This window comes from Melanaphis sacchari, unplaced genomic scaffold (genome assembly GCF_002803265.2).
Source record: "Melanaphis sacchari strain LSU unplaced genomic scaffold, SCAv2.0 Contig130_pilon_pilon, whole genome shotgun sequence".
NCBI classification, from domain to species: Eukaryota; Metazoa; Arthropoda; class Insecta; order Hemiptera; family Aphididae; genus Melanaphis; species Melanaphis sacchari.
Genome location: NW_020270535.1, coordinates 22956 through 38985, shown reverse-complemented (window position 1 = coordinate 38985; position 16030 = coordinate 22956). Strand labels below are relative to the sequence as shown.

Below are 16030 nucleotides of genomic sequence, written 5' to 3'. Positions count from 1 at the left end.
AATTTATTTACTATCTATAGATACAACGTTTCATTAATTTTTACAAAAGTACCTAACTGTTTTTTTTTCTTGAAAAAAGTTCTTACAATCAAAGTAAAAAAAAATTAATTAATATCGATGTTTGACGATTATTACAATATAAAATAAGTAACACGCGTTATGCCGTCGCATAATGCTGACGATGTATAGTGTGGTTTGGACGACGACGACGACGACGACGTCGTAAACAACAACAATCACAGTTAATTGAGAAACCCGATACACATAATGAACCTATAGAAATCTGTTGATTAAATAATTTTGTTTGGGATAAGAATAACGGAGACGCATTGTCTCGACGGACAGATAAAAAAATAAAAAATAAAAAACAAAAAAAAAAGAATAATAAGTAACACAAAAATAATAGCAATAATAAAAATTCAAAAAAAAAATATATATATATATTATACTATAATATATTGGATTGTAAAATATTCTTCGATTAATGAGTGTGGGCGTGTGAGATCGGGGAACAATGTGCGTGTGACTTAGAAGAAACCGTCTCCGGTGGGGTCGTTGAGCCACGGGTAGTTGTTGGGGCACCTGACGCACGTTTGCAAGTTGATAGTCTCCCCGGGAACCTCTTTGCTGGTCAGCTTGCACGAGTGTGGTACCCAACAGGCCGGGGGTCCTTCGACCACACACTTTTCCCTCCATGGTTCAAAGTTCTTCACCTCGTTGATGATTCTCGGCTTTTGGATCCATTGGATTACCTGCGTCATGGTAACGAAATATACGTCATTGTGGTTGGCCAGTACTTCATCGATCCAGAAAAGGAACGCGTCCAGGTACTCGGGATTGTTCTTCAGCCAGGCGGCGTGGAAGTACAGACCCATTGGAGCGCGATTTTGGTCGTAATGCCTGTCGAAGTTGTGGTTCAAAAAGTTGTAGAACTGATCGCCGGACAAGATATTAGAGCATGAGTCCACCATGGCGCAACCGGGTAAGTATTCATCGAAGTTAGGGTCCTCTCGCCTGTCCAGTTCGTTCATCACCATTTCCCATACGGCGTGACTACGAGTTGGACAGTGTTGCAAATTTCCGTGACATCTATGAGAATCAAACATTGTGGCTGTGAATAAAACTGATTCCGCATGGACAGACTATATATAATAAATGTGCTTTCATTTTTATAGATCGAACTGGTAAAAATTTTTCACCAAAACAGCTATATAATATCAGTAGTATCATTGAGCTAGTAACCTTAAATGCGATCATCGTTAAAATATTGTAATATAGGTTGTATAGATTGACCGTTAAAATGTATTTAAAATGGTCTGAAAATATTCGAATGAAAAAAAGTAAAAAATTAACTACAATTTTGTTATTGAGTTGTTTTAAAATCATAAACAGAATACGCCCGCTTATCCTTGAAACTAGACAACTTTCGCTGATTGAATAACATCTTGTATACTTACAGTATACGTATAATCGATATAGTTGACTAGAAATTTAACATTCCATTCTACTTCCTACTACCTAAACCGAAATATAGATCATTATAAATCTCGATACTTGAATGAGCTGAATCTTGTATTCAAAAAGCGAGTTCAAATTTTAATATTTAAAATGACATCATATTATTACATGACGTGATTATAATTATTATTGCTATAAAAAACAGAGTTAATCGTGTGATGGTTTTACCAAATTATTCTAATACTAATAGTGACGAGTGATGGCATTGAACTATCATAGAAAATTTCAAATTTAGCAAACCGGGAATTTCACGAATTTATCGAGTACAAAACAAGCTCGCAGATAAGTTTATCTAACCAAAAATAATAATATTATGATGATTTTATTACTAGTAGTAAAATGTTATGAATAATTGTCATTTATCAGTATGCGTACTATATAATACATCAGGTCATGTATCTACAATACGCGTACGAAATGTAAGACAATAAAATGTAATGAACGTGCTTGGGTATAGAATACTTTAAATTATCGCATCGCACTTTGGTCACAGAACCCTCCCTCACGGGGGCACGAAGACAATCCGAATAAATTCAAATTGTACGTCTCCCGAGCCTCTATACAAGGACGATATCTGTCTGTAACTATGCTTCGAAATTATTTAGAACACAGTTATCGTACGTAATAATAATATGATAGTGTATAATAATAATAGTATGTCGTGTTTGACCAACGCGTATGTTTTCCGCTGTCCGTTAAAACCGATAACAGCAATAATTTATCGATATTATTATTATTATTATTATTATAAACTTTCATCGACAGCGATAAAATGAGAAAATGTCATCTGACGATTAATAACAGCGTTGTATTAATATTGTTTATGTAGGTACGCCTCTCACCTGTGGGGCATGCGGAAGTACATGGTGTATGGCCAAAGAGGCGGATTGGATAGGGGTGCAGTGATCGATGAATCGTACAAGAAAGCTTGTTCCTCCATCATGGTGAATTGATTGTTGCCACCCACGCGCAAATAGGGCGATCTCAAACCGACAACACTGTTGTCTGTCAGATTTGCGTACTTTTCGGTGATTATGCGCATACCAGCCATTTCCTTGGCCCAGTCTTCGACGGTGGCGTTACTCCAGAACTGTTCGTCGTCGTTGTGCCTATAACACACAAATATGTAAACGTTAAATATCATTTCGCACATAACATTTGACTTAACACTATACACGACTGTGGTCGCGATTCGGAAAACTAGATTTGTATTCGCACTATGTGTAAGATATACGTCTGCAGAAATTACAACTGATTCGCTGAGACATTTATCAATAATAAATATCTTCGTGATATTATCATAATTTTAGTTCTATACACGCGTATCGCATATGACTTGAGACCGAGCGTGAGCAACAACGAGTTTTAGTTTGGCGTCTACATATTTTTAGCGCGTAACGTTTCTACCACGAGTTTAGTTTTTGATAATCACTGAATTTTAATATAAATATATCACAATAATATAATATAATATATACAAATACGATTTTGTTTGTTCTTAAATAACCGACACAAAACACGAATCTAATCGACGAGTTCATTGTTTGGAAAGTTAATTATTTTAGATTTTAACGTTGTATGTTTTTGAATAAAATTTAAATATTTGTAGTGATCTCCCTTAATTGTATCTTCTGGTTTACATCTGTGCTGTTAATTATACTTTAGAGTTCAGACATTATCTGGATCCATATAAAATCTACTACCGAACCAAAAACTAGTTTCATTATTATTTGTCGAATTATTTCAAAAAAACATTTCAAAGTTTTGTAAGAAAATAGTATACTTATTCCCCACCTAAATTAGACATTTTTAAAATTTTAAATTACGTTTTCTTTTAGTGGTCAATTTTATGACGTTTCGACCGCAAAACCAGTATAACCACAAATTAACGAGTTATGACGTGATCAATGGAAATAAAAGTTACTTCTATATAGGTAGGTACTTTGCATTTTACTTATTATGTCAGTGACCTATTAAACCTCAATCTTCCGTCTTTCACTAAATGTATTTTTCTTTTTTTCTTAATCAATTTATAAATGGTAGAATTCATATTAACTTTGAAATATTGTAATTATTTTTCTTTTATGTATAATTTTTAAATGTTGATTATAGATTTTGATTACAACGTTCACTACCTAATATATCATATCAATAAATAAAACAAAAATAATCTTAATTCACAATAGAATTATCAAATAATAATAATATTCAAATTTTATTTTAAAATTCTGTGAGAGTTTCTTAAAATGATCCTTACTTTAATGCCACGTCGATAAATGATCAAAAAAAAGTGAACTATATGCAATTTATAGAATATTAATCGATAATAATTGTAGTTATACATAATCTAAGCGATTACTTTTGTTGCAGTTTTTTTTTTTTTTTGACAGTGAAAAATATATAATACGAATTTTTGTAAGGAACCTTGAAAGGTGTCACATGCTGATGTCAATTGTCAATGCGTGTTCCAATGTTAGATTAAAGTCTCTTCTTAAAAGATATTGTCGCATATCCTGTAATTACGTTGACTTCGAGTTGATTGATCGATTAATAACCTGAAGTTATCAAGGTTTATTGTTTATTTTATTTATTCGATTGTATACGTCATAAGTTATTATTATATTATAATACTAATGCATTTACCACGGAAAAGAGATTTAATTAAATAAAAAATGAAGATATAATTTTCTATTTACGTAAGGTTATAATATAGGTAATATAAAGGGACAATGACAATAATTATGAAATGGCGTCTTAAATAACATAAGTACAATTCACTAAGATTATGTAATTTGAAATTTATATTTGTATATATTATGTAGATTGTAGAATAGCGACAGTTTTGGATTCTTTGAAATCTAAATTCAATTTTAAATGTATCATAAATTGTTTCCTCTAGATAACCACTCGAGTTCAAGATTTCGTAACTTGACTAAATTCATGATACACACACACACACACACACACGCACACACACTTTACACTTTATAATATTTTACACCAACTAATTTCAAAGACTTATTTTATGTTGTTTTAAATAATAATAATAATTATAATAATAGGTATAGATGAGGTGTTCCTTCGCATCATACTTTTCAGAAAAAATTAAATAGTATTATTCTTTTTATGTTATAGACTCATATGACAGACAACCGAGATAATATTAAATTATGATAATTTGACGGAAAAAAGGGAAAAAATAAAAATTATTCCTCTGAACAGTCAATGGATGTCGTAGTTTAAAATCTTAAATGAATAGATTCTCTTGAATGTGTTGTGCACTTGTGCAATACATTCCTCACGTCTAAGCCGTACAGGTTTGGAAAATACAAGTATATAATATTAAATAGGAGATAAACCTATATACATACATATATATATTTTTTTTGACACTTACATTCAAACCATTAACATTATATTATTAGCAGAAATGAGAAAATATAACGCTAAAAAGAACTTGTCTGACATGTTCATACCGGTTTTATCACAAACACATTATCGTCAGTATTATTTCAATATGCAAACGGATACCACATTTTCTCGGCATTCTTGTGATCGGCAGACACATCGATTGGAATGCTATTACATATTATCAGTATTGTGTATGGATATATAATATAATTTATCGTGCACTTGGATTACGCAACTGGAATTGTTGACGAGAAGGTGTCCTTGTAAACATTTGTCGTAAATTAAAATAAATAAAAAAAAAGAGAGAATTTCATCGGTGTTTTAATCGAAATTTTATGAAAATATTTAAATATTGTGGCTGGTATAGTCCTCGGCAGTGTAACGCGTCCTCTCCAATTAAATGCACGATGACATAACATCGTAGCGTGTTTATGTACCTATATAATATATGCCGATTATTTATTAGGTATTAATTCAAATTTTAAATTTTACACGCCAATTAAAATATTATTGAAAAAAAAAAAGATTATGTTTCGATACATGTACCTGTGATATACCTAATTTTATTAATTTTACCTATTATACGTATGAGAATAAAATTATTATAAATAATGATTTTTCACTGAATCGATTCCATTCTCTTTAGTCGCATTAATTATAGTTAGGTACCTAACTTACCGGATTATTACATGATGGATTTTACTTTCCAGTTTATTTGTTAGTATACTTACTTTCACGACTGTTCAAAAATTGCATACTACTCCAATCGCGTTAAATATTGTATCAGTCAGGTAGTGTTATTTTATATTAGTCTGGTGCAGACGGTATATAATATACATAAACATATTATTCGAACGGAAAGGGAAATGAATACATTTATTCCGAATCGTACATAACACGGATACGACGAGACAACACGTACGAGTACAGCAATCATTCGAATATTGATATTTGATTAAAAGACAAATACGAATTACGGACGTCTGAAAACTCTGTCGTCCCTATAGAACCCGATTTTTAGATATGTTCAGGTGGCAGGTATTTCGTCTAACAAAGTGTATTATATGCATAATTATGTATTATTATGCCGCCGTGTCCAGACTTATTCACAGCTATTTCACAATATTATTTAACCGGAACAGAAACACGTTCGTTTGACTCGGACGAATGTACGTCGTCGTGTTTGATTTCGAAAATCTCGCGTAAAAACAAATGCATAATATATAAATACGCGTATATGTGTATTAGGTGCTTAGTACGTACGTTATCGAGTGCACTGCGATTTCGTGGCCTTTCCTGTGAGTTTCTTGTACCGCCGAATAGTTGGTGTACTTGTGCGACACGAAGAACGTGGCTTTGATGTCACACCCGTTGGGGTTCCTGCGTTTGCCGTTGAATATTTCTTTGTATAGTTCGATGTTGTTGTTATTGATGGCATCGTCAAAGGTAATCGTAATCATCTGTGGGACTTCTTTGGCTGGCAAGTCGTTTGGTATTCCGGTACCGTCTTCGGAGCAGAAGCAGTCGGGCAAAATGCACACGGCTGGGTCACAAGGCGGTGCGCGATTAGGATCATTATCGTTGTCTGTAGATAAAAAATAAAATATGATTAAATATAATTACCGCTTCCGTTATTAGAACTTATTAAAATGTATAAATTTTTGGCAAGGCTACTATGTAATATTATTTATAGTATTGTCATTTAATATAGTTTTCGTAAAAAAAAAAAAAAAAAAACGTGTTAAGTACTACTGTACATTGTATGCTAGCATACTGATAACATTTTTTTGAACGAAGTTCATATCTATAGTACCTAATCATATTTTTTTTTCAATTAGGCAATCAGTATTTTTTATGTTATAATTATATATATATATATATATTTTTTGAAAGATAAATAATTTCACTTGCTGTGAGAAATTTAAAATGAAGTATGATTGTCAGAAAAACATACTAGTGTGTAATTTAAAATTTAAAATTATAGTTGTGTGAAATAGATTATTGTGTGATTAGAATAATTATCAAATTCTTACACCAGTAGAAATTATTGTAGCTTAATAAGAAATCGGAATATATTTGAAGGTTAAATAATAACTTAGAAAAAATTAAGTATAAATCAAATATACAAAAAAAATAAATATTCCTTCTAACTACGAATATATATATATATATATTATAGTTTATGTTATGTACAAAGCATTTTTCTACTTTTAAAATCTAGGCGTGAATATAGCGATCAATATATTATATTAATTATATGTATTCATAATGATGAAAATATTTAATTTATAAGTTCGAAAAATTGCTAAATTTTTCATTAAGTAAAACTTTATATCAATGGTTTATGTTTTGATTCTAAAATAGTGTTCAGTTATAAACGCTAATGATGAAACCACAAAGACTTAATATCTATGTATCATATTTTATATAATACATATTATATTAATTATTATTTACCAAATTTGAAATTAATTAGGATTTTATAGATAACTCATTTCGTGTAATAATAATTATTAATTTATACGAACCACAAGAATTTTCATCTGAACCATCGGGACAATTCTTTTCACCATTACAAAACAGTCCTCGTTCAATACAAGACTTATCACCACAAGACAATTCTCCGTCCTATAGTAATGGGAAATATAAACGTATATTAAAATGTGTATACATATGTGTTTAACATGAGTGTATTTTCTATGTAAATAAAATATATGCAAATAAAATAATCATATTTGATTAAAAGTTAAGTATTTTAATGATATATTATGTAGGATGTAGGTATATTATGTTTTTAGAACCATGGTCCATGATAAATGATAATACTTTTTCAAATGATTTATTGATTGAAAATCTAAAACCACTAAGATCGTTATTTTCTATATTGCAGAAAAACGATCAAAATAAAATGTATCAAAACGGACATGCTGTAAATTTCACTATTTTTAGGTGTTTTATTAGTGTTTATAAATATCTGAAAAACTTTCGAAAATTACTACCTAAATCGGTTATTACTAATAATTTATTAGGTATCGTTTTTAAAACATGCAAACTTTTGGAATTTCATAGGTTGAATGAGTTTTGGATAAATTTTATATTCAGATATTTTAGTGTTAACCTATACCTATAATAAATGTAAATAATTAAAGAAGAATTCAAACTATATTAATCGTTGATGAAATTTATGCACATTTTCCGTCTATATAATAATATAATATAGCTGTGAGTATCTAATTTAGTCGTATCATTATAAAATATGTTTAAATCTAATATGAACTCTGAAAACCAAGTTAAAAAACAACTCGAGGATTAATCACTGAAAGACCTTCGACATCAATGCAGAACTGAAATAATAGTTTGCATTATCATTATCTAACGTATCATCATCATCATCTATAATAATATGTAATCGTAAATGGCATGCGTACAACAATGATATAACTATATAAGCACTATAAATCTATACAAGAAATAATCCTTTATGTAGTACCTGACACAATGGTTCGTCTGTGAACAATAAAGGTTTGACTTTACGTTCTTTATTCTTCAACTTGCAATTCTTTACTGCGGCCTTCCAGTCACATGTTTGTTTTTCTATATCAAAATACAAACCGGCCGGACAACGGATGGCTTGCAATCCCTGTAAAATGTGTATATTAAACTCATTATAGTCTTTGATTTATTATTTTGTCGGAATCTGTGTAATATGCTAGTAAAATCCTTGATTATTTATAAAAGGTTTGTGCATTACGCGTCTAATCGTCAAATTTATTTACCCAGATAAGTATCTAAAAATTCTAATGTATTTCAGCGTGTGGATGTTTTAATTTAATAGTATCAATTTTTTATAAATATATAATCAATACGTTCATAATATTGGTGATCTATGTATAACTATTTTAAAAAGAAATTATATTTTTTTAAACCAGAAAACTACCAAGATTAGGTTGTAAAAACATTGGATCAAAATATTCATTACCTACCCTATACATATAATAAAACGAATTAATTTTTCAATTTTTAAAAAGAAAAACTAAAAACTAAGTTATATGGCTTATGATATAAAATTAACATAATATAATTTATACGGGTTGAGTAATTATAATTTATAATAATTATCAATATATTTTTAAATATATTTATGGATCACTAAAACTACTGAGATTATATGTGTATACTCGTAATATGTACATTTTTTTTTTGATGAAATAATTATAAATTTAATACAATTATAATATGAAAAAATTGAATGGATCTATGCAAAATTCATAAGAAAAAAATAGTAATATTTGATCGTATTAAGTTTTACTTACTGATGATGTGCACTGGATAACGTCACGGCAGCTGTCACCATCTTGTGCAGTTAACCGAAACCATTCTCCTGCGTCTTTGTCTTTACATATTTCGATCTCAAAACTTTCCTCTTTCTTTGGTTCACTTGTTGACGCTTGTTGACGTTTAATACGAGACAATAGCGAATCACATGACCCTGCGAAAAAAAAATACGAATTTGTTGATTAGTTAAAACAATAGCATACATATTCTCTAACCTATCAGAAAATCAAAACATATTTAACGTTTAGAATAAACTGAATTCAATATTTTAATTAAAATAAATTCATATTATTACATTGCCTATCTATATGATTATATTAAATAGTTTATTGTTTAACTGAACGACAACTTTTCATATTAAACCCTTTTGTTAATTGCCTAAATTCATAATCTATACTAATATTAAAAATTGTAGCTTACAATAAAAATACTATATAATATTATAAATTATATGATTGTCTTAAAAACGTATCTTAAACTATTTTAGTATCTATACATTTTAACTTGAAGAATATCTTATGATATTATTAATAATTAAATTATTAACTATAATGTTTGAACAACTCGTAATCGTAAATTTTTATACATTGGGGTTTATAAATACTAACCAATTAATTTAAAAGTATTATAGTAAATGTATTTTATATCTACTACCAACGTTTGGCAAGCATATAGTTGCTATAAAACTTCAAACTTACCTCAAACATATAATATTAAATTCAGGACTTAACTATGAAACTATTTAAATTTTATTAATCCTATGTCACTTAATAAAACAAAGAAAAAAATATCTAAAAAATAACTTCTAACTTTTAAAGTTTGTCACATTATTATTTCAATAATAATGTAATAATAATAAGTTCTATATAATATAAATCGGTAAATTGATTATGTTTTTAAATAATATACTTAGACGTTAACGACGAATGTCAAGATTTAAAAAATATTATAATGTTATAAATAAAAATCATAACCTACTTAATCATGATAATCAATTATTTGTTTATAGATTTGAAAAAGATATTTGTATTTTATTATATTATAAGTTTTTATGGACATTAAATGTATGTAAATATTGGTATAGAGTTACACAAATATTTAGACTTAAATTATCATATGTAAATTTATTATTTTTATTTTAAATCAGCAGCTGATCGTAGTTTAATTCTAGAATATTTTTACGTATTTTATTGTACCCATTAACAGTATGTATACCACAGTATATTGTATTAGGTACGTGTGTTTAAAATATAAAAAGTTGTGGTGGTGACTATGAGAGAAATGCAGCATTGCTTCACTACCAAACTGCCGCGCGAATCTCGTATTGGACATAATAATCATAAACCAACGAAGAATAGTTTGGACATCGCGTTTAATTATTATTGCGCGATTCGAGAATACAAGATGAATCCTAAAACCAAACTGAGACGTCGGATACCCCATGTATATTTGTTGACTACGCTTTATTTCGTTCCGAATGGTTATTGTTTCTCGTCGATGAGACTAATACGTATTTCACAACGCAATCTTCGAATCGAAAATTTTACCAACGTGCACAATAATAATAATGATGATGCTGATGGTAATGAGCCTGCGGGGAGAACGACAACTGTTGCGTGTGTTAGGTCAATCGTTCGTGTCGTTCAGGTGCAGGATATTACGTATACGTTGTGCAGTACGCCGTGACGGACAAGGCGCTTTGACTCGGCGCTATTGCGGTAGGTACGTTCGAACGCTTTAAACGCATTTGTATACTATAACCATAGACCGTAAACCGTTTATGATCCCGGTCGGATATGCGTGTGGGGTCGGAGCCACCTATAGGTACTTGGAATTCAATGTATACGTATACAGGTACGTGAACGGTTTTCGGTTCGTTTCGTATCCATGTCGTGTATACCTTCCGGTGTCGGTTTGGCCGCGTAATGTTGATGAACTTGGGACGTGCACGCACGACCTCGTTTAAGCTCGCACGTCATCAACGACGACACGGTATACAGTGTTTCCTTGCACATGATCAGCTATAAATCCTGCCTGCCTATCTACTATATGTGTCCACTGGCCCCTACTGCCACCGCTGCCGTACGTGCGGATCACAAATTACGACGTACAGGTATTACTACTGTTGTTGTTGTTTTTGTTGTTGCACTATACGATAATGTATTCACTTTCACGCGACCGGGTCGGACGAAATTTAAAAACGGCACGCGTGCAGCGCTTCGAGTCTGTGGACGCGAGTAGGTATATATATATTGTATTGCGCGCGGTCCTGTTATAATTATTCTGTGTAGCCGGACAGGGGAGGACGGATGGAGGGTAGGGAGGAAGGAAGGAAGCTAGCAAGGAAACGTGGACGAGGAACGTGTGGTGTGAGGGGGTTGGGGGAAAAGCTCCGCGAGTACACGCGCGTTCTACTTTCTATACCTACGTACCTGTACGCGCGTGTCCGATCTTAACGCAACGACGTGACAGTTTTGACGACGGACGCGTGCGCGAGGACCCTTTCCATACATGGGCAATATTATTGCCCATACGTGTTGTGCAGGCCGATAAAGAGAAGAAATAATTAACGACCGGCGAATGTTGACCGTACAGCAGACGAAACCGAGTTCGTGCTCCGATTGCGGACGCGACTCATAAAATATAATAGTCGGGTATAGCATGACGTCGAGAAAACAATTCGGCGGCGGTATAATTTATATATATCGTATACGCCGAACGTTTAGAAATTATTAAAATTAAAACCATTCCCGTACGGCGTACGCCTGATCGATTGATCAATAACACGGTTCTTCGGCGAAGAAAAATGTGGAATTGGGATGAAGCAGAACAGTCGAACGCGGGACGCGCACTAGAATGTATTTAAATATTGCTCGTGTCATCGATCGCTAATGGGTTTGTTTGTACATGTTTTTGACGCACAAGAAAAAAACCGCTCGTTGGTCTGTCCAAAGAAAAGCGACGAAAACCTACACGATATAACATCCGGGTATCGCGATAATCGTATTCCTGTGCGTATGTATAGTGTGCACACCTGTTTAGCTGAAGGAATTCAAGTGAAATCATCTTTAGACACGGTTGTCGCCCACGGGCCATTATTATCCATTATTATTATCAATCATCCAATATCTACTGTCGCGCGAGCATATTATAATACGTAATAAGTAACAACATAATACAGTCAACATAACTCAAAATTGTTTAGTACGCGTCCAGTGAAGCTATGACGTACGTTTAGACTTCTATAGGAACTATTCGATGAACGTACACGTCTATACGGCCCTATATCATGTTTATATAATTACAGGCCGCGTGCCCTGCAACGACAATGGAGTTCACTTTGAACGAGTTAATGTTTTTACGATTTCAGTTGATTTATAAATATTTGTCCAGTGGGTGTCGTGAATACCTACGCATCATCATCATCATCATCATCTCTCTACTTATTTGTTGAACTAATAGACGGACATTTTTAAAAAAAAATTTCGGTATAATAATATGCCTACGTAAATTTCTCGTTAAGCAGTTGAATAACTTCAAACATTGCGTTATTCGTGTCATCGTATTATGATTCAACCTATATTCCTTCGTATTTGTACTATATTGGTAATAACAACATTGCATATTATATGTCGTTTGAATTTCATAATTACCCGTTATTAATATGGACATGTTTTCATTGTTTCCATGTGAACATAAAAATGATATAACATTGACTAGTTTTCAAAGATTGCGTGCGCACACACATAAAACATATATATGTTTGTGTTTGTGTGTGTGTATGTGTTAATAGACAATACAAGTTAAAATTAGAACATAAATAAAGTTTACCGACCAAGAGCTTTTACGACATTGTTAATTGTATAATAACTAAATTAATTTATCACTGTAGAAATTACAAGTAAATTATTAAATAAATAAATTAAAAATTTCCAATAAACTCTTTACCTAACCGAATGGTCATGTGATTTATTACTATTAAAAAACACAAAAAAAAAAAATTAACCATTATATGTCATTATTTGGCGCATGCCATAACTTTCAGAAGATATTCGATTAAATTATAAATATTTCTTTTTTTTTGTTTTACAAATACAAGGAACAAGTGTGTTTCAACGTTCGAGGAAAAATAAACACCCTATATACTTCAGCAGTGCACATGCCTTTCAAAAACGCAGTCAATTACATCCTTTTATACGGCACTGCTGAATGTTATTATTTGCAAAAAACGCCCCGACAAAGATTGTAACGTTCCTACTATATGCACGGCACCCGATACACAACAACAAAACATCCGAAAGAGTTATACGCCCTTTTTTTTCAGGAATCACTTGACCATTATTGTGTCTACCATACCGGCGTGCAAACGTCACGTTTGACTAACGAATTCACCGGAAAGACCTCCTGAAATGTTCACACGCGACGGCGGTGTTATAAAGGTAATTGCTTACACTAAGTGTATACGTTAATAATCTGTGTTATACATATTATAATATTATATAGGTACAGTGAAACGATTTAATTCTGTGTTTACTTACCCAGTGTGATCAGACATGCGATCGCCAGGAGCCTGAGTGAGATTGACATGGTAGTCCTCATGACAGACTGATGCGAGCGCACAATCACTTTCGAACAAACAAATTGCACACGACCGTGTGCGTTGCCGGACAGTTACTAATTAAACGGAATCTCAATAATTACAATGCTACCAGTGAACAATAAAATATATGATATATATATATATATATTGTATTCTTATGTGCCTCTCGAAAATCGACGTGTACGACTGTCCGCAACAGTGACGGACGGAACAAGACTCGGTTTCACACTTGGCTGCGGCGCGTCAATTTATTGTCTTATATACGCCGGGACGCATTTCACCGGGGCGTTACACTCGTCGGCGTACCGACAGGTAGAGCCACCGAACGGGCAACAGTCGTGAAAGTCTTGCTGCGTCCGTGTCGTACGCCGCGCGCGTTAGGTTATAGGTAATACCCGACGTGCGAATCGATGATATTATAAAATATGGTGCGTAAGTCTGAATAATGTGATTAAACAAGGTCAATATTACACCGTACCAGACGTTGTTAATGAAAAATTAATAGACGTTTTGTTTAAAATTTTTACCCACACGAAAACGTCTATGGCGGTTTTTCGAACGCATCGAACATTATACTCGTACACGCGCGTGTGTGTATACTTACATGTTGGTGCGATGAAAATTCCGATTTGATTTTAAAATAACACACCCATTACGAAATGTTTAACACAGAAATGTATGCTCAAGTACCTAATTGTAAAGTATAGCGTAGGTAGGAACCCGATTTCTTCATTACAATAACGTAATTATTATTGTTTTGGTAGTTTTAATTTTACACGCGCTCGTACATAATATTATACAATATTTAAAATCAAAATTTCTTCAAAATTATCAAATTCTACCTAAATATTATGCCATCGAAATCGTCGAATGAAGCCGCCAACTATAAGGTGACGCTATCACTCCGTCAGTCCGTTTTTAATATTAATACACCGCGGACGTTTTAGATTCTGAGTGAGGCGACAGATTTTACAATGATGTGTGTGGTTTTATTTTTTATTATTTTGTGTCATTTGCATAATTGTATAGTAGTAAAAATGTTTTGATCTTCATAGTTTATAGAAGTGAATCATAATTATTTAGTAGTTGGTTCATTTAGGGTGTTCAAAGATAAGTACCTACCTATCAATTATTTTTTTCAAAATAACCGGGAAAAGCAAAAGCAATTTCACCAAAATTAGTTCTATTGACGAAATTGATTTTTTTGTCATTCAAAAATTAAAAATTGTAAATAATTTATTTGTTCCCAAAATATTTATTTGATATACTTTTTATCATAATGTGATTTTCAAAACGTTTAAGACGTTTTTGTGCTATTTGTATACTTCTCAATAATTTTAACTTATTTAAAATATAAGAATAATTACTTTTTTTCATGTTTATCGGTCAATAAGCACAAAATCTTAAAATAAAATGTTTTTTAAATATTTTAAGTTAACGTTTTGATTTGATTGGATATTATAATGAAAAATAACGATCTTAGTTATTTAATATTTTATTGAAATTCAAAAAAAAATATACTTAACTGAAAGTGCCTTGTAATTTTTAGTGACTTCTCGTTTATTATCATTTATTTTACATGATGGCATTTTGAAAATAATTAATTATTAATAAAAGACATTAAGTATGAATGAATAAAATAATTATAAGTTCATAACGAGCTTAGAAATATATTATACCAAATAAGTTATAATATTATATTGTATGCAATTCGATTTTTTTTACATTTAATTGCATTGCAATACACGTACCCTCTTAAATCGAACCATTGATTATTCTTTTGCTCCCTCACACTCTTATATATATACCTAATACCTTTACGTGTCGATGGAATAAAACTATATCTATCATTCTGCCTCCATCGAATATAAAACGTGGAAATTTCACCTCCATGCACCTCAAATGCTGTCTGTGTTCGAATATATTATACACATTATAGCTATATTTTATAATTAATACGTTAAAAATACGTATAATTATACAACTTTTGAACATTTCGCGTGGTATCTATGTTTACTAAATATTTATTTTTTCCAGCAAGTGTTACTATAAGTTTTGGCAGAAAAACGTCAAGTCGATGTCGCTTTATAAATTCATTTATAAGAACATAAGCTGCCGTAAGACAGGATTTCAGTTTCACACGAGCCAGCGTGTCGCATAGATAAC

General features: G+C 31.6%; 1 protein-coding gene across 1 annotated transcript; it reads right to left on the bottom strand.

Moving 5' to 3' along the window:
- Positions 1-284: 284 nt before the first annotated feature.
- On the bottom strand, positions 285-14098 carry LOC112591284. The gene is made up of 7 exons (XM_025335047.1): positions 13803-14098; positions 9243-9418; positions 8420-8569; positions 7458-7557; positions 6193-6514; positions 2361-2627; positions 285-1089 (listed from the first exon to the last, which is right to left on the bottom strand). The coding sequence occupies exons 1-7, from the start codon at positions 13861-13863 to the stop codon at positions 528-530; spliced, it is 1638 nt and encodes a 545-aa protein (XP_025190832.1). The 5' UTR covers positions 13864-14098; the 3' UTR covers positions 285-527.
- Between the last annotated feature and the right edge of the window lie 1932 nt (positions 14099-16030).

Excerpts from the sequence above, each read along its gene's own strand:
- LOC112591284 (XM_025335047.1), bottom strand. The coding sequence starts at position 13,863 with ATGAGGACTACCATGTCAATCTCACTCAGGCTCCTGGCGATCGCATGT. Across the intron at positions 9,419-13,802 it reads CGCATGTCTGATCACACTGG|GGTCATGTGATTCGCTATTG; the intron begins GTAAGTAAACAC and ends TTTTTTTCGCAG. Across the intron at positions 1,090-2,360 it reads TACTTCCGCATGCCCCACAG|ATGTCACGGAAATTTGCAAC; the intron begins GTGAGAGGCGTA and ends TGATTCTCATAG.